The 25547-nt window shown below is 37.3% G+C and overlaps 2 protein-coding genes across 3 annotated transcripts in view; one reads left to right on the top strand and one right to left on the bottom strand.

Annotated features, from left to right (window-relative positions):
* Positions 1-64: 64 nt before the first annotated feature.
* LOC131689278 (intraflagellar transport protein 88 homolog) overlaps positions 65-25547 on the bottom strand; it is a 139413-nt gene continuing 113930 nt past the window's right edge. The window contains exons 2-6 of the mRNA XM_058974255.1: positions 2642-2804; positions 1778-2590; positions 1378-1722; positions 360-1311; positions 65-294 (exon numbers count right to left, since the gene is read on the bottom strand). Coding sequence (XP_058830238.1) covers positions 152-294; positions 360-1311; positions 1378-1722; positions 1778-2590; positions 2642-2804 — 2416 coding nt within the window. The 3' untranslated portion in view covers positions 65-151. The remainder of the gene's footprint in view (positions 295-359; positions 1312-1377; positions 1723-1777; positions 2591-2641; positions 2805-25547) is intronic.
* Positions 11061-13658, top strand: LOC131689279 (uncharacterized). 2 transcript variants are annotated; one of them, XM_058974256.1, is made up of 4 exons: positions 11061-11113; positions 11178-12390; positions 12447-12627; positions 12693-13658. In XM_058974256.1, the coding sequence occupies exons 2-4, from the start codon at positions 11234-11236 to the stop codon at positions 13551-13553; spliced, it is 2199 nt and encodes a 732-aa protein (XP_058830239.1). In that variant the 5' UTR covers positions 11061-11113; positions 11178-11233; the 3' UTR covers positions 13554-13658. The 2 variants fall into 2 exon arrangements, with proteins under 2 accessions (XP_058830239.1, XP_058830241.1); XM_058974258.1 differs by having other exon boundaries at positions 11086-11106.

The following is a 25547-nucleotide window of genomic DNA, read 5'->3' as shown; positions in this document are numbered from 1 at the left end:
TCACATTGTCAAGCAGAAAGACTTTTTTCTGAGCCAATTTTTTATCCATATTTTTCAAGTTAACATTTGATGCTTGATTTTATAGAAAGGGAGAGAGAAAATACAATAACCCATATACCCTTCAAGATCTCTATTACTAACATCACTCAACCTAAACCGGCAGCAAGTCATACGGGTTAATGTCCTCGTCCGACTCATCATCAACTGTAATATTCCTGCGTATTCCAGTTCGTGGTCGCTCCTGCGGCGGTCCCAGTGGATCCGAGTAGCCATACCCGTTCGTGAAAGCATATTCTAGAAGTAAACAACACACCCACATTCAACAATTATTCCCCGCCATTATTGAAGTCAATTCTCACCAGGCGAAATTTCCGCACTTTTGTTCCCTCCGAAAGCGGACCCGGAAGCAGTTCCCGGCGATTGAAAGCTATCCATTCCACTACTAGATCTTCCACTATGTTCTCCGCTTGATTTCTTGGAACCACCTGTCGTCGGAGGTCTGCTTGTGCCAATCCGTTGTCTCACCTCCTTCTGCTTCTCCAGTTTCTGTAACTCACTAGTGTATCTCTCCAAAAGATCACTATTTCCCTGCGATTGACTCAAATGTATCAACGCTCGAAGACAGTCCGTGTTCTCCGGATAGATGTCGTGAATCACCTTGAATAAGTTCAGCGACTTTTGCTGATTTCCAATTCGGCGGTAGCAGCCAGCAATTCGCAGGAGATAATACGGATCCAGAGGGTTCTTGAGAACGGCCTTCTCGTAAAACCCGATCGCTTTTTCCGCTACCTGCAGTTCGATGTAGTGTGAACAAAGCCAGTTCACGACACTGAATTCGATCGGGTAGATGCGATACGATTCGTGATGGTAGTGATATGCCTGCTGCCGTTCACCATCCGTTTCGTACAATTCACCAATCTTCTGAATGATTTTGTTGTCCTGCTGCACCAAACTGAGCAGTTGCAGATAGTACTCCAGTGCGGTTGGTACGTCTCCCAGCAGATCGTACAGGTTGGCGATCTGGTACTGTACTTCCGGATGTTGCTCGTGGCCCAGGTTCGAAACGATTTTGCGGAAGTACAGCAGAGAGTTGTTGTGATCGCCGAGTTTTTTGAATATTAGACCCATGTTGTAGAGTGCTTCGAACGATGTCGAGTCAATGTCGAGCGCGTTCGTGAACATAAGTTTCGCCGTTTCCAGATCATTCTTGAGCATATGGCAGACGCCACTGTTTATGAAAGCCGCCGGGCAGTAGCTGTCGATCTTCTTAGCCGTTTCGGTGTATGTTTCCGCGGTAGTGATGTCTTTTTTCTACAAATTTTAAAAATAATATCGTTAGATCCTTCAAACTTAATCGTCCTAATTGGTATATATTACCAGAATGTAGATGAAACTCAAATTTATCGCTGCGTTGATAGCAATATTCGACTCTTTCTTTTCAAAGTACTTCAACGTATCGATCGCCTGCTGGATGTCATCCTGCTTCAGATAGATGACAGCCTTTTTGAGCTCTAAATCCACTGCTAGGGACGAAAAGTAAGAATTTTTAATAGTTTCAACGCACCAACTATATCCGTCGTTGAAATAATCATCGATGATCGTAGAGATCAGATTCGCCGAGACAAGAATGTTTTTCTCTGCCAGGTGGCGGATCTTCTGCTCGTATGTGTGCAACTCGTCCGACTTGATCATATCGTTGATGTATTCGTATGATGGATTGGACTGTAAAATTTAGAATCTTTAGTGCCTTACTCAACTTTTATTTTACATAACCCACGCTCGCCTGAAACATTTTGTCATCCTCAAGATAATCAATCTGAATGTCGAGCAGCAACTGAAAGGCGTGCTTGATCTTTTCCACATCACCAAGAGCGTAGTAGCATAAAATCAAATGTAGTCCTGTTTTCAGATCACCCTTTTCGGACATGATAAACTCAAAGCTGGTCGCCGCATCCGAGTACTGCCCCATTTTAATAAAAAGAATCCCGATATTATGAGTGATCTTCAATCTCAGCTCCTTCTGATTACCCGGAACCTGATCCAGCGCCATACGGTACATTTTTATAGCTTTTGTGTACAATCCTAGCTGAAAATAGATATTCCCCATGTTGATCTTCAATCGATTAACATTAGGAAACATCTTATTTTTTGTCATCAGAGTGTATGTGTTCAACGCCTCGATGTACATTTCGTTTTTAGCGTACACATTGGCCAAATTGAATAACACGAAAAAGGTTAGATCGAAGTTATGGGTGAACGATCCACCGTCTTGGTCTCTCATTCGCAGCAACGTTCGGTCCAGCGCGGAAGCCTCCTTGGCTTTCGCCAATCCCGCTGCCATGTCCGGTTTCGAACCGGTGCTCGCGATAATCGATTCCTCCAGCAAAGCGTAGATTTTAGTTTCCATGTTCTTATATCGCTGTTCCGGAGTTTCTTCCTTTCTGTTTTCCATCACGACGATCTTCTTCGCGGCCTGATTTAGCGGATCGAACAGTTTGCTGTTCTGTGAAGAATATCCGACCGGACGAATCGCCGTTGAAGGTCGTGCCATCGTTGTCATCGCTTCCGCGGAGCCCAGCTTGTCGCCGTTCTGTAATGTTTCGGTTTAAAATAGTTGACCTCTATGGCAAGAATAACATACCCAATAGTACTTTGGAGTGGCGGTCTTTTTCCCGTAGCTGGACGTCTTGATCGCATTCTGGAATGCCTTATCCTCTTTTACGTCGTAGTTGAATAGTTTGTTCGTTACACCGGAGAATCCTCCGTAAATGTCCTCGTCGAAGTTGCTGGTATTCATTTTGGTTCTTAAAAAAATCGCAATAGAGGTGAAAAATATTTCGATTGGTTTTGTTTGAGTAATCGGTATCCAAGGGTAACCGCGTGAAGTCATGTCATCCCTGGCGACCGTTGTTGGAAATGCGCGCGCATATCACACAACACACGTGTTGAATCATTTGTTGATGTTTCACACTCCTGTTGCTAGAATGTGGATTTTTTCAAATGTTAAATGTTAAATGTTAAATGTTAAATGTTAAATGTTAAATGTTAAATGTTAAATGTTAAATGTTAAATGTTAAATGTTAAATGTTAAATGTTAAATGTTAAATGTTAAATGTTAAATGTTAAATGTTAAATGTTAAATGTTAAATGTTAAACGTTAAATGTTAAATGTTAAATGTTAAATGTTAAATGTTAAATGTTAAATGTTAAATGTTAAATGTTAAATGTTAAATGTTAAATGTTAAATGTTAAATGTTAAATGTTAAATGTTAAATGTTAAATGTTAAATGTTAAATGTTAAATGTTAAATGTTAAATGTTAAATGTTAAATGTTAAATGTTAAATGTTAAATGTTAAATGTTAAATGTTAAATGTTAAATGTTAAATGTTAAATGTTAAATGTTAAATGTTAAATGTTAAATGTTAAATGTTAAACGTTAAATGTTAAATGTTAAATGTTAAATGTTAAATGTTAAATGTTAAATGTTAAATGTTAAATGTTAAATGTTAAATGTTAAATGTTAAATGTTAAATGTTAAATGTTAAATGTTAAATGTTAAATGTTAAATGTTAAATGTTAAATGTTAAATGTTAAATGTTAAATGTTAAATGTTAAATGTTAAATGTTAAATGTTAAATGTTAAATGTTAAATGTTAAATGTTAAATGTTAAATGTTAAATGTTAAATGTTAAATGTTAAATGTTAAATGTTAAATGTTAAATGTTAAATGTTAAATGTTAAATGTTAAATGTTAAATGTTAAATGTTAAATGTTAAATGTTAAATGTTAAATGTTAAATGTTAAATGTTAAATGTTAAATGTTAAATGTTAAATGTTAAATGTTAAATGTTAAATGTTAAATGTTAAATGTTAAATGTTAAATGTTAAATGTTAAATGTTAAATGTTAAATGTTAAATGTTAAATGTTAAATGTTAAATGTTAAATGTTAAATGTTAAATGTTAAATGTTAAATGTTAAATGTTAAATGTTAAATGTTAAATGTTAAATGTTAAATGTTAAATGTTAAATGTTAAATGTTAAATGTTAAATGTTAAATGTTAAATGTTAAATGTTAAATGTTAAATGTTAAATGTTAAATGTTAAATGTTAAATGTTAAATGTTAAATGTTAAATGTTAAATGTTAAATGTTAAATGTTAAATGTTAAATGTTAAATGTTAAATGTTAAATGTTAAATGTTAAATGTTAAATGTTAAATGTTAAATGTTAAATGTTAAATGTTAAATGTTAAATGTTAAATGTTAAATGTTAAATGTTAAATGTTAAATGTTAAATGTTAAATGTTAAATGTTAAATGTTAAATGTTAAATGTTAAATGTTAAATGTTAAATGTTAAATGTTAAATGTTAAATGTTAAATGTTAAATGTTAAATGTTAAATGTTAAATGTTAAATGTTAAATGTTAAATGTTAAATGTTAAATGTTAAATGTTAAATGTTAAATGTTAAATGTTAAATGTTAAATGTTAAATGTTAAATGTTAAATGTTAAATGTTAAATGTTAAATGTTAAATGTTAAATGTTAAATGTTAAATGTTAAATGTTAAATGTTAAATGTTAAATGTTAAATGTTAAATGTTAAATGTTAAATGTTAAATGTTAAATGTTAAATGTTAAATGTTAAATGTTAAATGTTAAATGTTAAATGTTAAATGTTAAATGTTAAATGTTAAATGTTAAATGTTAAATGTTAAATGTTAAATGTTAAATGTTAAATGTTAAATGTTAAATGTTAAATGTTAAATGTTAAATGTTAAATGTTAAATGTTAAATGTTAAATGTTAAATGTTAAATGTTAAATGTTAAATGTTAAATGTTAAATGTTAAATGTTAAATGTTAAATGTTAAATGTTAAATGTTAAATGTTAAATGTTAAATGTTAAATGTTAAATGTTAAATGTTAAATGTTAAATGTTAAATGTTAAATGTTAAATGTTAAATGTTAAATGTTAAATGTTAAATGTTAAATGTTAAATGTTAAATGTTAAATGTTAAATGTTAAATGTTAAATGTTAAATGTTAAATGTTAAATGTTAAATGTTAAATGTTAAATGTTAAATGTTAAATGTTAAATGTTAAATGTTAAATGTTAAATGTTAAATGTTAAATGTTAAATGTTAAATGTTAAATGTTAAATGTTAAATGTTAAATGTTAAATGTTAAATGTTAAATGTTAAATGTTAAATGTTAAATGTTAAATGTTAAATGTTAAATGTTAAATGTTAAATGTTAAATGTTAAATGTTAAATGTTAAATGTTAAATGTTAAATGTTAAATGTTAAATGTTAAATGTTAAATGTTAAATGTTAAATGTTAAATGTTAAATGTTAAATGTTAAATGTTAAATGTTAAATGTTAAATGTTAAATGTTAAATGTTAAATGTTAAATGTTAAATGTTAAATGTTAAATGTTAAATGTTAAATGTTAAATGTTAAATGTTAAATGTTAAATGTTAAATGTTAAATGTTAAATGTTAAATGTTAAATGTTAAATGTTAAATGTTAAATGTTAAATGTTAAATGTTAAATGTTAAATGTTAAATGTTAAATGTTAAATGTTAAATGTTAAATGTTAAATGTTAAATGTTAAATGTTAAATGTTAAATGTTAAATGTTAAATGTTAAATGTTAAATGTTAAATGTTAAATGTTAAATGTTAAATGTTAAATGTTAAATGTTAAATGTTAAATGTTAAATGTTAAATGTTAAATGTTAAATGTTAAATGTTAAATGTTAAATGTTAAATGTTAAATGTTAAATGTTAAATGTTAAATGTTAAATGTTAAATGTTAAATGTTAAATGTTAAATGTTAAATGTTAAATGTTAAATGTTAAATGTTAAATGTTAAATGTTAAATGTTAAATGTTAAATGTTAAATGTTAAATGTTAAATGTTAAATGTTAAATGTTAAATGTTAAATGTTAAATGTTAAATGTTAAATGTTAAATGTTAAATGTTAAATGTTAAATGTTAAATGTTAAATGTTAAATGTTAAATGTTAAATGTTAAATGTTAAATGTTAAATGTTAAATGTTAAATGTTAAATGTTAAATGTTAAATGTTAAATGTTAAATGTTAAATGTTAAATGTTAAATGTTAAATGTTAAATGTTAAATGTTAAATGTTAAATGTTAAATGTTAAATGTTAAATGTTAAATGTTAAATGTTAAATGTTAAATGTTAAATGTTAAATGTTAAATGTTAAATGTTAAATGTTAAATGTTAAATGTTAAATGTTAAATGTTAAATGTTAAATGTTAAATGTTAAATGTTAAATGTTAAATGTTAAATGTTAAATGTTAAATGTTAAATGTTAAATGTTAAATGTTAAATGTTAAATGTTAAATGTTAAATGTTAAATGTTAAATGTTAAATGTTAAATGTTAAATGTTAAATGTTAAATGTTAAATGTTAAATGTTAAATGTTAAATGTTAAATGTTAAATGTTAAATGTTAAATGTTAAATGTTAAATGTTAAATGTTAAATGTTAAATGTTAAATGTTAAATGTTAAATGTTAAATGTTAAATGTTAAATGTTAAATGTTAAATGTTAAATGTTAAATGTTAAATGTTAAATGTTAAATGTTAAATGTTAAATGTTAAATGTTAAATGTTAAATGTTAAATGTTAAATGTTAAATGTTAAATGTTAAATGTTAAATGTTAAATGTTAAATGTTAAATGTTAAATGTTAAATGTTAAATGTTAAATGTTAAATGTTAAATGTTAAATGTTAAATGTTAAATGTTAAATGTTAAATGTTAAATGTTAAATGTTAAATGTTAAATGTTAAATGTTAAATGTTAAATGTTAAATGTTAAATGTTAAATGTTAAATGTTAAATGTTAAATGTTAAATGTTAAATGTTAAATGTTAAATGTTAAATGTTAAATGTTAAATGTTAAATGTTAAATGTTAAATGTTAAATGTTAAATGTTAAATGTTAAATGTTAAATGTTAAATGTTAAATGTTAAATGTTAAATGTTAAATGTTAAATGTTAAATGTTAAATGTTAAATGTTAAATGTTAAATGTTAAATGTTAAATGTTAAATGTTAAATGTTAAATGTTAAATGTTAAATGTTAAATGTTAAATGTTAAATGTTAAATGTTAAATGTTAAATGTTAAATGTTAAATGTTAAATGTTAAATGTTAAATGTTAAATGTTAAATGTTAAATGTTAAATGTTAAATGTTAAATGTTAAATGTTAAATGTTAAATGTTAAATGTTAAATGTTAAATGTTAAATGTTAAATGTTAAATGTTAAATGTTAAATGTTAAATGTTAAATGTTAAATGTTAAATGTTAAATGTTAAATGTTAAATGTTAAATGTTAAATGTTAAATGTTAAATGTTAAATGTTAAATGTTAAATGTTAAATGTTAAATGTTAAATGTTAAATGTTAAATGTTAAATGTTAAATGTTAAATGTTAAATGTTAAATGTTAAATGTTAAATGTTAAATGTTAAATGTTAAATGTTAAATGTTAAATGTTAAATGTTAAATGTTAAATGTTAAATGTTAAATGTTAAATGTTAAATGTTAAATGTTAAATGTTAAATGTTAAATGTTAAATGTTAAATGTTAAATGTTAAATGTTAAATGTTAAATGTTATATGGTAAATGTTAAATGGTAAATGTTAAATGCTGAATTGTTCTTAGCAAATGTGTTTATTTGATGGCCATAGGCTCTGTCCAATTAACGAATTTGATTCGCTGATTGGACTATCGACACATGTCAAAAACTCTCCAAATGAGACGTTAGTAGTGTAAATACATCTGTTTACATCTCTTTATATTGTCAGATTGATTGTCAAAGTAAATTTGACATGAGATTTTAGCATGCGGACGTCCAAATGAAGAGTAGTCCAGTTAAAATGTGTCCAACCAGTGAATCATGGCTGTATACTACATACACTTCATGCACAGATTCGTGGAGACAAAAACAGTAAAACTAGCAGCCATGGATAATTACTGGCATCACGGATGATCCCATAAGCTTTGTATGGGCTTCCGTCTTTACTTTCGCTCACAATACCCTCATGCTAGTTTGGCAGTTTTTGAAAGTTCGTTTGACTGTTTTTTGACACTTCGCTAGTCTGTGTATAAAGTGTCTGTAAAGAGTATAGAATAACAAAGAGACGTCATGTTCCGTTTGGATTTCGAATTCAGCTATTGAGATATCTAACGTTTAAAATACGCACACTGAAATCTCGCATTTTTATACTACCGCCCTCCCCTTAGGCCCAGAAGCGGTTTGTTTGCCTCCCAAATCGCCGTGTAAAAGTTTTATTTTCCCCCCAATTTAAACGTCAAAGCAGCACAATACCAACCTAGCTGGATAAGCTAACTTGTGTCCGTTCTCGTCAACATTCTTCCATAAACTGAAACTTGTTTTGTCTGTCATGACAACTAAGGCCTGCTCGTTTGGAATCGTTTATTCCATTTGGTTTCATCGCATCAAGAAAAATACAGTATATAGGATAATCAACCAATTTTGGACCCCTAGAGGAAGCGAAATTACGTGAACCCCCAAAAATATTTGCTTGCCTATGTTTTTTAACGTAATACATGCACGAGTCTGCTCTAAAATTACTGTTCTTGAAAGAAAACTGCCAATGGATGTTTTATACATTGACATAAACTCGAAAATGACATTTCTTCACAGCATGAATTTTTCACATTTCGGACCCTTCCACACTAATTTGGACAGTGTTCCAAGCATATTTTGGACACACTGAATGCGACTGAATATATTTTGGAAACAGTGATGTTTTTTCTACTAAACTGACCTACTGACTCGTTCTCTTTGCAGTATATTTAATGCATGAAAGAAGAACATAAGCAAATAAGTGACTGCCAATCAAAAATGGTACATTAATCTTTATATGGAAGGCTGACTGCATGAAGTATTTCTTTAGTTCTATCATTTTGAGAAATAGAAAAACTTTCGGTACAATTAGTTTACAGCATACTTAACAAAGCAGCATTAAATGTTATGCAATAGAGTTAACAATAATATATTTCGTGTAACAATTCATCTGTAGCAGTATTATGGAGTAACATCCTCAAGTGGATGATAAATCAAGGTTCAAAGTTTGTCAGGAATCTTCTTGTACTAAATATTAATTTGAAATTCTTTTATTTATGAGGTGGTTTCTTGTTATTCTTTCTAAGCTTAGTTTTTTTGTTTCTCTTCCTTTATTTTCCTTTTTTCTTCCGTTTTCGCTTTGTGGTATTCAACTGTTCGGCGCTATGTTAAATCAGCAGGACTACGTCGCTTGAATCGTGATGTCCCTGTTCGTGTGAGTGTTTCATTCTAGGAATTCAGCAAGCACACTCTTATTATCATTATTTAGCTGTGATACGCCGCTTAGATTTGTCAACATATAGCTCGTCGAATTCAACAAATTCGAGCTGCAAATGTTCTTCAACTAGGATTTCAGAAGTCTCCTCTTTAGTCATATTATGATCTTCCATTGGTTTGAACATATTTAAATAATTTGACCAAAAAGAGCAGACGACCTACCGTTACGAAATTTTTCACTTTTTGATTATTATAACTCGATAAACAAATAGTCAAGAAAGAAAATCGAGGGTTGTCAAAAATAAGTTGATATCAATTTTTTTAGACATATTGTGGACACCATTTATATATTTTATATAAAACATTACGAAGAAACCTTTTCAAACACGTAACATGCATTATACCAAATCAGACAAACTAATTAAATCGATAAAAAATATTATAATTGTACACTTAAATCCAATTCGAAAATGTATCATTTCCACCGGTTCCTCTTGGCTATCGTGGAAACATGAAACGTTTTCGGTGATATTTTTGAAAACTGTGGATTCTGTTTAATTTTAAACAATTAGAGACGAACTAATGATATTGAAACTGAATAGACAATGGAATGTAATTGCCCAAGCAACACTTGCAACATGTAATGGCCGCAGTTTGTTGCATAACCATTCATTTTTGCGGTTGCGCTTTTTGGGTTGCTGAATCAGTTGAATAGTGGTTGATGTAGGCTTCTTTTTAACGAATTATGTTGCAGAAACTGCTAGTCAACAAACGGTGTTGCTCGGGTGCTGCATCAAACCTAACAAATTCAGAGAAACTTGGCAGTGTAGGAGGCAAATACATTAACAGGGTCCAAAATATGTAGGGGTCCAAATTAGGTTGGTTACCCTAGGTTAAGGAGATTTGTATGAAATTTAACTAGTTCACTATAACGAATACTAATTACGATTTCTCAATATGTTAATATTATTACATTTTTTATTTCTACTCGCTTATCCCTACATAGGCTTCTACAGCTGAATTGAAATTCCAAACGGAACATGGCGTCTCTTTGTTATTCTAGTCTTTAGTCTGTACTGTATACCACCTTCGGACAGACCGTTAGTCTACAGATTACCCAAATAATGCAAGTCTGTTCTCTATGATATTCATAAACCGAAATTGAAAGAGTATTTTTTTTGTTTACTGTCGTGATTCGCTGGATGGACATTCTTTAACTGGACCGCTTTTTAGTTGGACCTCCGCTAGTTGGACCATTGTCCAACTAAAAAGCATCTGAATGTCAAAATCTTATGTCAAATTTACTTTGACAATCAATCTGACAATTATTAGAGATGTGAATAGATGCAATTACACTACTAACGTCTACTTTGGAGAGTTTTTGACATCAATCAGTCGATCCAACTAACGAATCAAATCACGACTGTATTACGTTTATTTCTCTTAACACGACTGTATAGCGTTTATTTTTCTTTAGAAATGGTTAAATTGGCACTAATTACTCGCTAAATTGAAATTTGCAGTAAAAACTACTATTTTTGAGTAAAAATGTATTCAAAAAAATGAAAATAACCTAACATTTGAAGTTCAGATGGTCATTCGTGAAAAATCGAAAATTAATCAAAAATGAGCAAATCACAAATGAACACAATCGCGACATCTGTGCGCCGACACGTTTTTGGATTGTTCTATCTGCTCACCCTATTATTTTTGATAGCCATCAAATTGGATAAACTGTGGCAACAGATTGTTGATTCAGTTCATTGAACCAAAAGCAAGCGGTAAAAATTTTGCATTTTGTTGCCTGCAAATTGCACAATATTTTTTTTCTATTGTTTGTTTCAGTTACCAACTACATCGGAGAACGTAATCCTTTTTTCGCTTGTTGAAATGATAGGATAATGCCAAAGGTACGCAAAGCAAAACCTCTGATACGAGCGATAAAATCAGCAGAAATTTTACCACCATCGCCGCCTTCGTCGTCAATAGTTTGCCATTCGTTGTCAGCTACCAGTTCCGAAAGCGCTAGTTTTTTCGTCCCGATAGTTGCTGTGCTTGACAAACGTCGCTCCAGTATACGTTCTAGGGAGAAGGAGAACGACTCGCTCGACAAGTTAACCGGTAAGTTTCACTCGAAACTAGTGCTCATCGAGGATCGTAGGGTGCGAAAACTACGGAACATTACCGAAACCCTCAATCAGCCGGTGGTCACTGTGGAGGTACGCAAGCGGAAGGTTTCCGAGAACGACGGTAAAACCGAACTAGGCGACAAACGGAAGCGGAAAAAATCAACGGAGCAGGACTCTGGCGGAAAGGATGAGGCGGCCTGGATCGCCGAAAGTCAGGAAAATCTTAAGAGCGCTTTGGGAAGGCACTATTTTGATGTGAGACAAAGATTGAATCTGGACTGTGTTCCGAGTTGTCTGCAGAATGTGGCACAGTGTGCGGAGCTTCATGCTCGCCGTCAGAGTCAGGCCAACAGGATGAACAGCCGGAGGCAACGTGATACCAAGGAATTGCTGGTCGAAAACCGTCCTCTTCAGTTTTTGGATTATCTGGAGCAGGCACTACTTCGCAATGAGTTCGTTGATTCTCAACTGTTCGTAAAGGCGCTGGAATTGATTCTTACTATCAACAAGCCTTCGATGCAGTTGAACGCCGATTACGATATCTGTGGAGTTTTGCAGCATACCGTGGAGATTCTGGACCGGACGGTGGAGCAATTTCCGCCCTGCTGGTTAGATCTTAAGACGGCTTATCAGGGAATCATTTTCGGCGAACTGGAAGAGGATTGTTTTGTTAAATATGGTCGAAGCGAAGGTATTTTGAAAGTGGTTCTATGCTTGATGGAGCGTTGCTTAGAAAGAGATGACCACCAGGTCGGGAAGATTCATAGTAATGAAAGGGCGATGGCAAGTTTTTACCTGTGGGAGCAGGAGAATCACCAAAAGTATGATTTTGAGTTATTGTCAAGAGAGGAGAAGCTAGAGAGGCTATTTCTGGTACTGCAAATTTTAGTCAAGATACTGGAGCTGGATCTGTCGATGTGGATTATGAGGTATATTCCAGTTATAGAGTAGAAGAATATGAATTACATTACTTTCGTTTTTGCAGGCATCCTCATAAAGCAAAGGAAAACATGATTAATGAAAATCGACAGCCTCTGATTGCCAGTGTTTTATGGCACGAACACTCCACTGTAGGCGAGGTGAACTCGCTCGTCAAACGAATTATCAATCTGTATGTCAATGTGATAGCGTTGAATTATCCTGCGGATAGCATTCAGGTTCTTTCGGTAGGAGTCTAACATCCTCCACATTATGTTTGGTTATTTATTCAAATGCTTTTTTTATTCGACAGCGCTTCATTTCCGTCATCGGTACCGCCATCAACTTGAGCGAAATCCAGTACGATGGAACGATAGATTATCCCTGTATTAAGGACAATACACGATATTTTGCGAGACAAATTTCGCGCTTCCTGGAATCTTCCGGATATTACAGTGTGTCGCTTTGTTTGCGTTTGATCGAACAAATGCGTTCACCACTGATTCGAATGATTCTAGTGGATGATTTTTTCCAGCGGCTGAACCATCAAACGGGTCCACCTTCGGTAGCTTCCACGGTGAAGCATCTAGCCAAAGAAAGGTGGAAAAAGTACCGCCCAGAGTTGCCTTCAGAGCCTGCAGCGCCAATAGACTGCCGATATCCACTTTTGGACGCTAAGCGACATAAACGGCCGACTCAAGAAATCAGTCGCCGTCAGTACGTCAATTTACTGCTGATGGGTTTCCGATCGTATATGGAAGTGTACCCACTTCAAAGTTACTTTCAAAGTTTAAAACGATCCTCGGCAATCGCAACTAATTCAATCGCCCCCTCGAGTTCAAGCTCCCCGCGAACACCCTCTCGGCAGGAGCTGAAGTCGAATCGTTACGATTTTCTTGCTTTGGAAAAAAATATCGCGAAACTATCGAAGCAGCGTCAACCGAACAAAACGATCGTTCGTAGTGCTGCCCAAAAGTCCCACATTCCGATGGTGCTGGAAGAGGTTAATCTTAGTCCCAACGTACTGGTTTATTATCGGGATGAGATTAAGCATCTGCTGCTGATTCAACGTTGGCTTCGGATGAAAGCGGGTACAAATTCCGACAATCGGTTCGTGTTTGAACCGTGGAAGCGCTACATGGCAACGGTAGATGAAACGCTCGCTTGCGAGTGATCGAAACGAGACAGACTAATTAGGGTTACAATTAGAGAGCGAGAGTATTTTTAAGGCTAACTCGGAGAAATGCTGTGAATAAATCGAGTTCTATTTTCAAATGTGTATACCGGTCTTACTGGGGAATGGGGGCACTCCATTGCCGGTGTATGGCGTGGCAGAGAGTCCATCGCTGATGTGACTGGTTGTTCCAGGTTACCTAGTCGCTTTTCTACTGAAATATCTCCGAGGGTATGATCTTGGCTGAACTGGGCCGTGCGAGACCTCCCCAACACCTGGTGGGCGGTGCGGCAGACGGCCCACAGTCGGTTGCGTTCCGCTAGTGGTGGGATTGATTGTAGTTGACTGGTAAGGGCCGTGGAGAACCTCTCCATTAGCCGGCGAAGGAATGGCAGAGGGCCCACGTTTGGTCTGGTTGATTCAGATACGGTCGTAAAGGCGGGCGTCCTTTAAAAATAGTACTTTCTCCCGGATCCGGCTGCTGCCGGAGGTCCTCGAGTTCCCGGCAGTTGCATAGTTAAACAGAGAGTCGGGTGTGGCATGTGGTACATTCCGGTGTTGGTTCCCTAGGGATGGTGTGGGCATGAGTAACTCTCGTGTGGCCTACCCGTAGTCGGGAGAGTATTCGCTGTTCTTTCAAGCTGGCTCGGTCAGACCAGCAGCCGGCAGATCGCTTGAGCTTCTGTGTGTGGCCTCGGGAACTCCGCCAGCGGTTAGTGAATCCGTTCCGCAGGTTCATGTTGAATTCTCTGTGTATGTCGATTGATGGTATTTTTCTGGTAATCGGGCACGTCTGCCGTGTAGGGCTACTAGCCGGTCGGCATCAAATGTTGCCTCTAATGCCGCTGTGGCCTGGGGTTCCAGCACAGTGTGATCAGTAGGTCTAGGTGGGACTCGATGGCCTGTACGAATGGGTGGGTTGAGGTTCCTGTTCCTGTTAAAATTACGGTTGGTTCGTCTACGTCTCTTTCAGCCATTGCCACTGCGATGGCTGCAGCTTCCGCTGTGAAGATAGATTGAGTAAGAGGATGGGAGACGGAAGGACAGTCCGTTCCCCAGTCCGCTGATACCCGCTCCGACGCCGTCGTCCGCCTTCGGACCCTCGGTTTTTAATTTAATGTGTTGTTGGTATTTCCGGTTGATGAATTGACTATATTTTGGTATGATACAGTTTGGGGGATCTCCGGCCTTTATTGTACGGGTGAGGCTGTCGTTAATGTTAGGTCCAGAGTGGTGCCAGACTCGTGATCTTGCGATGGTTGGGAGGGGTTTGATGGTCAATTCCAGGTGGATGTTCGCTGCGATGGTGAAGAGGTGGCATTCGTCACACGCTGTCCTCTCGAGGAAATTAGTGCCCGTTGGAGGGCTACCCTGGCTGCTTCGCAGCGGCAAGGGAGTACCCTGGCCTCAACATAGGCTGCTTCGACAAGGGTGCTAGGTAGTAGTCCGGAGGCTACGCGCACCGCTCCGTGGTATAGTGGCCCAAGGATGGTGGAGAGCCTATCTAAGTTTCGGTACGTGAGTTCGATCTCGAAAAAAAATTTGCTGTTTATTAGGGATCGTTCGATTTTGAGTGCCGTTCTACGTTTGTTTCTGGGGTGACGGAAGCAGATAGTTCGGAACAGCCGCTTTCTACTTTCGTAGTCTTTTTTGAATCGTCGGAGGTGGGGCATCAGCATGAGTTTCCTGTTGATTGTGGCTCCGAGAATAACTGGTTCCTTCAAAATGGGTACCATTATGTCGTTAAGGTTGGTCTAGAGTTCGCTATGTGGTGTGTGCCGCAGCAGTGGGTGATGGCGCATTTGTCGGCGGATATGTTGAATCCTGTTCCGAGTGCACATCGGACGACGGCTTTGACAGCCACCTGTAGTGATATCCGGGTACGTGTGATGGTTTTCCCCAGGGCCGCCAGGATGATGTCGGCGTAAACGAACACGTAGGTACCTCCGGGTAGCGCTGCGAAGAGCGAGTTCATCCTGATGAGAAATAACATAATGGCAAGCACTGAGCCCTGCGGCGCTCCGTTGATCTCACAGAACTTCTGGGATAGGGTCGTTTGAGGTCTTGGAGCACGCCTTATCGCAGGTGGACTCCAGTACCGAGTCCTTTTCGGAAGGCGAACTGGCATGGGTCAAGAAGTTTGTGGTTTCCAGCCATGTAGTCAGTCATTGGTTGACCATTCTTTCCAAAGTTTTGGCGGTGCTCGACAGCAGGCTGACTTGTCGGAAGTCGTTAGTGGTACGGCTGCCCTGGCAGGGCGGCGGCAAGTTCCATTCCAGTGAAGGGTTTGTTGTATGTGGCTGAGGAGTTTGGGGTGAAGGTGTGTCGGTGAAGCTTGCAGTCTCCTATTGCGCTGGACGAAGGCAGCGGGCAGGGCTTCATCGGCGGATAAGGATTGGAAGTGGCGTCCTACTCTATCAGCTATTTCCTCGGGATCAGTGATGGTGGTATTGTTGACCGATAGGGAGTAGCCGGTTTGTTGGCGTTTTCCGCTGATCGCGTTTACTCTTCTCTACAATGCGGAAGTCTGAGTGGATACCGTCGACGAAGTTGTTCCAGCTGTTTTCCTTGGCTGTTATTATCCTTTTTCTTGCGGCGTTTTGGGAGTTTCCTGAAGTAGTCCACTTTTTGGTCCCGACAGAGGTGTTCGGTGTGGTGGGTGTTGAAGTCCCCTATGACGACAAAAGGGGTGGGCATCTGGTTTATCAGACTGAAGAGTTCGTTTCTGATATTGGTAGTTCCCTGGGGTATGTATAGAGAGACATTCTTTTTGTAACTCGTCGAGATATCAATTACCGTAATTAACTCACCGTTTAGTGCTTTGTTTTGGTGAACTTTTCTCGTTAAGTCTTGCGTTGAGCTGTAAGCAGGCAGGAAAGCGGCAAAGTCTGGGAAGTACACTTCGGTGTCTTCCGGGATTTTTTTTGACTGGGTGCAAAAAATTCGGATATTCGTCATCACAGACGCTAGTAAGGAGGAACAAAGCTGTTCTTTTTGGCCGCTGCAGGAGCAGCCAACATTAACACCGTATGAAACAAACAAATTCACTCAAATTATTCATCGTCTCACTAGACCAGGATAAATTGATGCAAAGCCTGGAGATCATCTCCAAAAACCGGAGTCTGTGGGTCAAACCCGAAGGGTGGCAAACCTACAACCGTTTCGAATTGGAATCGGTTGTCACTGGAGCCGGAATACTTGCTAGAACCAGCCAGCATTCCGGTTCATTTTCGACTGTACTTACTGGGTAACATGAGGGCATAATCAGGAGTCTAGATTCATAAGTTTGACAGTTCTATAATTTATTTATTTATTAGCTTTATTGAGATTTTCAGTCAGTGCACCGGCAGTGGCTGGTTCATCTCCGTATATGTGGAGAGGGCTGTCCGAAGAGAGTTCCCGTGAGTGAGAAATTACAGTTTAAAATTTTTTACATAATCTATCGGTTGTGTTGTAAATTCTTCGGTAAGTTTATATCTTATACAACCCGGTGTCCTTCAAGAAGTTATAGATGGCATTTTGGGACTGGTCATTGCTAAGGGTGTCAACAATGTTATTCAGTAGAGCATGACAAATCCGTTCTCCCAGGTATTGGGGACAGTTAAGGAGATAGTGATAAACCGAGTGGTTTCCACTGCAGGTCTCGCAGATCTTTCGAAAAGATCCTGAGCCAACCATGTTGTGTGACCCGTGCGGAGGCAAGATAGAATCTTTTAAGCGGACCCTACACGTGTAGAAATATTGTCAATAAATCGATTATTGATCAATATATTGATCGTGTAAAGGTATCTTGAAAATATTGATCATGTAGAAATCAAATGGGATTGACGTATTGAAGCAGTCTTGACAATATTTTTATTGACAATATTCTTGTCCCGTGTAGGGTCCGCTTTAGTCTGTTGATTTGCGACATCTTCCCATTGGTTTCACATTTCTGAGTAAAGATGTGATTATTCCGCCAGTTCACTGCCCAAGAGGCCTTGAGCGTAGCGGCTGTCCATCGTTTTGGGTCTCGACCCGGGACTTCTCTTGTATATAGCGAGCCAAAGGGGCTAAACGGTCCGCTTTCTCGTTCCCGAAGATTTAACAATACCCTGGAATTCAAATGATGACGTCGTTTGGTTGAGCTTGGTCCTGTATGTCTTGAATCCTAGAATATCGCCAGTTATAGGTATTAATTGCTGTGACTACGCTTCTTGGTGAGTCGGTTGTGGAGTTGTGGCAGTTAAGTAAACTGCTGCGGCTTCAGGGGAGAAAATAGAGTATAGATCTGGCAAACGATGAAAAAGGCAGGTTTCTGTGCCAGTGATCCCAAAGCCGACGTATTCCAGGGCTTTCGAGCCGTCAGTAAACCTAAGGGTATGGTTTCTATATTTATTTTTTTGGAGTTCTATTACTGACTTTATAAGGACTGGGGAATTGTCGCCCACGTTGAACACTCACGTTTTAACACTTGGCTTCATTCCAGTGTACCGTGGACACCGGGAGAGCACTTGGTTGGTGTGTTGAAAGAGTTTCTTCGCGTCTTCGAGGAAAAAGCTTCATTGTCTCGCAAGTCTTCTCGGTAAAGCTTATTGTTCTTTTGATGATGATTTCTGCCATGAAGTAGTCGAAGCGGAATCTGCCAGATTAGGCACAGGATGCATTGGCTGGAGTCGATGGGAGTAGGTTTGATGTGATTCTAACGGCCGGGTTGTAGACCGGTCTGAGAATAGCAGTAAGGTTGTTGGCCATGCATGTGAGCTTCGTTGAAATGAGCACGAAAAGTGAGACGCTGCTCAATACGCACCCCAAGAATCCGGATCGAACTGCGAAACGGAATAAGTTTATGGGTGGATGCGAAAACGGTATTACGGTTTTGGCTGGATGTTTGAGAAGACGATGTTGGAGGGAGCATACGTGAATGATTGCACGTTTTTCCGCTGATAGCACATACTTGCTTTTCGAAGACCAGCTGTAAACATTGTTGATGGTTGCCTGTAGTTTCTTGCGTATACTATAGTGCCTTCAGCATTTTGCGGACCACCACGAGCACAATGTCGTCGGCATACACGAAAATGTAAATTTTCTTGGCCAGTCTGCTGAGCACTCCATTCATTGCAAACAGGCAGATGGCGACCGACATAATGAAGCCTTGTGGAACTCCTTTTTCTAAGAGAAACGTTTTTGATCGGCCATATTTATTTCATTCAACTTCAATACCATAACCGTACGCACGCGCCTTACGCTTAACTCCACTCATTAGGTTCTGTACAACATCTGGCTACAGCTTCTTCTGTGAGGAAACCCACTTTTTCTTCATGTCTTCCTCAGATTTGACCTCCTTAGGATGCTTTCGTAGTGCCTGCTTCATAATTACCCAGTATTTTTCGATAGCCCTTAGTTCCGGTGCGTTGTGGCGCTTTACGTCCTTAGGTACGATTGGGTTGGGTTCGTATCATTTTAGGATAACATTTGAATAGTGGCACGAAGCTAGATCCGGCCAGAAGATCGTAGGGTCCTCGTGTTGCTTCAACAGAGGAAGGAGAGGCTTCTGTGAACACTACTTGAGGTAGATCTCCCTGTTTACAGTCCCGGTAGTCACGAACGGCGCACTCTGTTTGCCACATGAGCAGATCGCTTGCCAAATCATGTATTTATTGGCAAACTTTGAATGTCACGGCTGCTGGACGGTGAAGAACAGTAGCCCCGGAAGTTCGTCTTGCGGTCCTTGATTTTCTTAACGAAAGACTAGGACAGTTTCAACTTTACGGCCGCATCCCTGACTGAAGCATCGGGATTCCGCTTAGAGACTTTCACTACACGCTTGTGATCCTGATCATTAATAGAACATCCATTCTGACCGCATTTATTTTTCCGTTCGATGCTCAGAGCGCGGTAGTAACGATTAATAACACGACTCACCGACGATTGCACGATTCCTAGTCATTTTCCTATGTCACGATGAGAGTCTCGCGACGTTGCTTTTCGGGTAACGCTATTTTTTTAAATTTTCAAAAAACTGGCAGCGATAAAAATACACTCTAAACTACTTCTATCCACATTTTTAAATTAACTATTTCTCGCTACATCTGGCATCCCGCGAGGAAGTCACCTTGACCCAGTAGTATTTCTCCTCTATTTCAATGATGTCAACATCAAACCTCGCCTCTGCTTTGCCGACAATATGAAGATTTTTTGACAGATACGGGATTCAGCACTAACATTCAAACTAATGACGCTGAATTCTTCTGGATAAAGACTCGACACGTCAATCGTATGTTTACCATTTATCTGTCAGTGTCATTCCAATCGAGCACAAGACCTGTCAATGTCATTCCAATCGAGTCGAAGACTTGTCAAATGTTGCAATCTGATGAATGAATTTTGGAAAGTATTGTGATAGTGAGTTAAAATATTTTGAATAAATTTCTGAAACGAATCATTAAGGCAAGGTGAAACATATAACTTTTATCATTACGGTGCCTACTAAAAGTTGATTCAACCATTGCCGCTATCCGTAATGTTGTAGTTGTAAAGGTCGTAGTTTACCGGGAAGCGACTAAAACCAACATTTTGAAACCGGTGGTAGTTTTATTGGTACAAAACTTCACACAGCACTTCATGATGAAAAATTTTTCGACGATACAACTCTTCGGTAACTGTAGTATACGAGTCAACTGAAGTTAACGCTGTGACAGTGGTGCTGGTGTGTAGAAAATAATGTTGCCAAACCATTTTATTTAGATGGGATAAAATGGCGAGTTTTTATCCAGTAATTCAGCGTCTTTAATTCAAACCACATACTCCATGTATCGTGGACCAGGCTTCAAAAAAGTTAGGGTTCATCTTGCAAATAGCAAAAAACTGCGTGGACCTATACTGTCCTAAATCGTTTAATTGCGCGTTAGTCCGCTCAACCTTAGAATATTGTTCTGCTGTTTGGAATGCGTACCACCAGAACAGGATTGACAGAATCGAGGTAGTCCAACGCCGGTTCATATGCTTTTCACTTCGATATCTCCCATGACTTTTTGTGGTTGTTCTGAAAGATATCTTGAGCAGGCTTACTTCTTCGGGCGAGCATGACGCCAAATCTAGCCGATATGTCATTCACACCTTTTTTACTCCACAATGTTGACTAGCTGATGCATGCATTGGTGAAATCACGTAACAATATAAAGCAGAGTGCAAAGAAAACCGGCAAAACCATCATAACCTGTCCATCATTAAAGGGTGCAGACTGGCGAATACGATTGCAGTCGATTTTAAAATTTTCAGTTTTATAAGGCAGCAACGAAGCCGGTTGTTAGTTGGCCATTTACTCTTTCATGACCAACTTTTTTCAGCGCTAGAATTGGATTATTTTTATCTTCCGGTACGAAAAACATAGTAGTTCAAATCGATGTACTTTGTCAGTTACTTTATACCAAGATTTAATTTTTTGCCGTTAACTGGCAGCATTGCTCAATTAAATTAAACGTAATAAATTCGATTCTATTGATAATATCAATGAATGTTAGTAATTAAAGGAAAGGCAATAGTCCGGTTATTGACCTTTCTTTTTTGTGAGCAACGCAAGTATAAAGCAAAAGAAATTGCTATTCATGAATGTTGCTAACGAACAACATGGGCACGAAGAAGATAATAAAGCTCGAACATGACAAATGCTGGAAATCATTTTCTTGTCACTTTATTAATCAAACCTACATTGAATGTTATGTAAATGGATTCAAATTCCAGCGACAACCAATTTTCTACAAAAAAAAAAATTGATTCAATTCAGTTAAGCACATGCTGAATTAATGCTTTCAATTAATCCAACTAATCGAATGCTCCATTGTTACAGCTTCAAGCAGTAATCGGTAAATAATGATAGGCAACAGCAACTCAAAAGCGTGTGAATTTTTTCCTCCCACTCATAGTCCGTCCTTCCAGACAAAAAGTGCAGTTTGTTCGCGGAAGAAATTTGGCTCGTGTTTCCCACATCTCATTTTCGCATTGAAAGTCACGCAGCCGCCACATGAAGCTGCTCCAAATTGGCCATTATCATCAACATCGGGTGAATGAAATTATGATTCCGCTGAAGAATAAAATCAGACTGTTGAACTGGCTGATGGCAATCGCGATGTTGATGGATGGATAGATGAATGGCGACGGTCGTAACGCATAGCTCTACATACATAAGATCAGCTGAAAATCGCATCAAGTAAAATAAATCAGTGGGCCAGATCAAACCAAACAACAATCACGAGAAATTGAATGATTACCGATTGCATTCCACCGGAGTGATTGGACTTCAAATATTGTCTGTATGACGATTTGGTACGCTGCTGCTGTTTTTTTTCATCGGTTACATTGTTGTGCAGCGACGGAAAACGGTGTCTTCGAAAGGGGTTGAAAGAAAAACGTTATAACAGCGAGGTAGGCCCTTTCTTACATATTTAATAATGTAAGTATTGCTTGGGTAATTATCAAATTAAACTTGCTTTAAAGAGCGTAGTATAGGCATCTTAAACTTTGGTGTAGTGCAACAAATGTCTCAGCTTGCTGTTTAGTTGCGAAAATAGCATCAAAGCAAAAGAATAACGGAGAAAAATTTTGCTCGTGCATCACGAAAATCCGAACTACTCACATGTTAAATTATTGGTGAAACTGTGGAGTGTGGCCAAATCAACTGTCACTAAAGTAATGAAAGTATTCGTATTTTTTGTTAAAAACGATGAAAAGAGTAACCAGTTATTTCGTGCGGAACCCCAACCTCACCGTCGAAGATGGCGCAAGCAAGCTGGGAGTGTCATCTACACCCGTAAAGCGAGCTAAAAAATTAGCCGGACTGGTAGCGACTCCAAATTAGAACGATAAGCAAAACAAGTCCGTCAGAGAACGGTCGCGGAAGCTGGGCATGGAAATGCTGACGAAGTTGCGTGGTACAGGATGATGAAACCTACGTCAAGGTCGAGTTTAAACAGCTTCCTGGATAGGAATATATTATATGTCAATTGGAAGAAGAAAGGTGGCAGAGGTTTTCAAACACTTTAAACTGTCAAAGCGCGCAAAGAAATATCTCGTGTGGCAGGCTATCTGTTTCTATGGCTTGAAGAGCAACATTTACATCGCAACTGAGACCATAAGAAAGTATATTGATGTAGAGGAGTGCCGGAAAACGGCTGTTGCCTTTCCTCAAGCAACACAATTGTTCCGTTCTGTTTTTGACTGGATTCGGTATCTTGCCATTATGGGAAAAAGGGTATGGAGTGGAATGCCGGGAACAACATGGTGCACTAAGACATGAACCCTCTGAACATTCCAGAGTTCCTACCAATAAAAAAATGGGAAAATCGTTAAGTGGATCTTCGAGAGAAAGCGAGAGTGAGATATAGTTCAAAGCAAACTGGCGTTATGCAGTGAGGAAAGTGACCAAGGAGATTGTGCAAAATTTGATAGAAGCAGTCAAACGATAATCCCGGCAGTTCGCATTCACTACAAAGGAAACTTAAGTGAATATTTTTTCTTTATTCTGTATGGATGGAACTTGCAGACTTTGTCTTTGACAAAAACAGTAAAACTTAGAGCGCTACCCAAGCATCCAGAAGTTCGGATAATACTTAAAAAGCACACTTTAAAGCTCACATAAAGTTCTTAGCGAACTTTCCAGCTTCTTAAGCTTTACTGGAACTTGAAAGCTGCTTAAGCCGCTATTAAAACACAAAACGTATTGCAAAATTACTTAAAACGAAAAGCTTGTGCAGCTCTCGACGCTGGCGACGAATCGCCGGATCATCTACTCGCCGTAAGCGATCTCGAAAGTCACCGCAGTGCACTTCCCAGGGGGAACCTTTGTCCGCCCTGCTTCATTCTCCTTGGAAATTAGCTATAAAGGAGAGCTAGGCTCGTTCGACTTATCCTCTATAGCGAGAACGGTCGGTGTTCGATTCCTTGGATTTTAGCCGGGGATGCGAGAATGCTCCTTTACGGTTAGCTGTCCCACTTCGGCGAACCAACATCACTCACTTCACTTGTGCCCGAACCGCGGGCCGGCACTATTCGACGGTTGTATATCGCCGTCACATGCGCGCACTGAATCCTTCCTCCTAGTGACGGGGAACTGTCCCGAAAAAAAAGAGAACACTTATCTCGACGTCTGTTTGAAGCCGTGGTCCGTCACTTTCTAACTAACACGACACGAACAAACAAACACCAACACCAAAAGAACCGTACCGCCGCATAGCTGTCATCGCTATGTGTAGCATATCCAGCATACCTACTGCAGCAAGAGGAGAGCGGTGGCCTATCTAAGCTTTATGTTTCTTGTATACAAACATAAAACAAAAATTACTACACCTATCTGATTACACAAAACCGTTCACAAACGCGAAACTAAATAAAAATTTACAAACTAAATGTGAACGGTATCGAACAGTGGTGAGTATAACTTTAACGTAAACAATACACTCTATGGAGTGTATACGCAAAAAAGGGTATATTTCCACCCAGTGCTAAATTGTTACCCTGACGGGTTACAAAATAGTTTTGTAGGGGAGTTCTTCTTCGTCCTATAGCTTTTAGGTACTCCAGTAGATGTTCCTTCTTGTGGATCATTAGCGTCGCCCTGATTAGGAGACAAGATAGCATAGGTGGCGTAGCTGTCTGTAGCATTTCCGCGAAAGATCGCTTGGAACGTTCTTTTAGGGAATGTAGTTTGTGTGAGGGATATGTCCATATATCATGCTGATTCTTCACACAGTAAGAACATTTTTCAGCATTCTTACTGCTTGAATCATCCGTAGAATTCTTGTCGTACTGTCACAGAAAGTTAGAAAGGTCCAATAATTTGTAATTCAGAAAATGCATGACCCGTGATAGAAACAGACTGACAGTAGGAAATAGCAAAAAATCTCATTTTCCCCTCCTTTCATATTGTGACAATTGTCAAAGTAAGCTCAGATGCCAAATTTTACATCATATCGACAATTCCAGAGCCCCGCCCACTTCGCTTTAAGTTTGTGATATTGATACTGTAGGAAAATCTTGGAGGAAAAATATATTATATGCTATAACTTTTGAAGTAACACTCAAGGAAATAACCTTAGTATTTGAATCGTTTCTCGAAAAATACTCGGTACTCGGCCATTTTGCCCCCAAAATTCTCTATTTTTAATAATTTTTTTTGCTCCGTGATGCAAAAACTCCGAAATCTAACGGAGCTTATGCGATATTCGTCCGAATTCGAGAAGTTGGGGTTATAGAGTCTTTTGTCATTCATATTACATTTTATCATTTTCTCGAGCATATATCTCAAAAATTCTTCAATAAATTTTCATGAAATGTACCTTGTTCAACGAGAAAAATTCTTGAGAACAGAATAAAACAAGAGAGAATTCAAAAAAAAATTTCGCTCTGCTCTAACGAACAGGCACATGAACCATGTGTCAGAGGATGTTGTTTTGTAAAGCGACTCCAGCAAAGTCACCAGATAATAATTGATTTTTATTTCTTTCCACCTCGGCCGAATAATACTAAATGCAAATGCTTGCAATCCCGTATTCTCACCGGTTGAAGGAAGCGGTCTCTAAAACAGCCAACCTCGTATTTCAATAGATTCTCGCATGTCAAACTGTCAGCGTTGACTACGCCCTCAATCTTTACTTTCAGAGTGGGTATGAAGACATTATAGTGTCGGTGGCCAACCCTACGGATTTTTTTACTTTTTACGGATCTACGGATTAACTCGTGGAATCTACGGCATTTTCGTGACCTCTTCAGAATTCCACGGAAGTTTAGTAAAAATAATCCGTATTCGAATTTCTATCATGTACACCTAATAATTGTTACTGTTCTTTGCGCTTGGTTCACTTTTCATGATATACCTTAATTCTGTCATCAAATAAACAATCATGGATGCTTTGTTCGATTGGATTCCGAAACTAATTGAACCGAAATCAGTTGATGCATTAGAGCAGAAATAAATCAGAATACCGAATAATATTTGAATTGAGTATTTTTTCCGAATAT

This window comes from Topomyia yanbarensis, chromosome 3 (genome assembly GCF_030247195.1).
Source record: "Topomyia yanbarensis strain Yona2022 chromosome 3, ASM3024719v1, whole genome shotgun sequence".
In the NCBI taxonomy this organism is placed as follows: Eukaryota; Metazoa; Arthropoda; class Insecta; order Diptera; family Culicidae; genus Topomyia; species Topomyia yanbarensis.
This window is presented reverse-complemented; position numbering and strand designations above follow the sequence as displayed.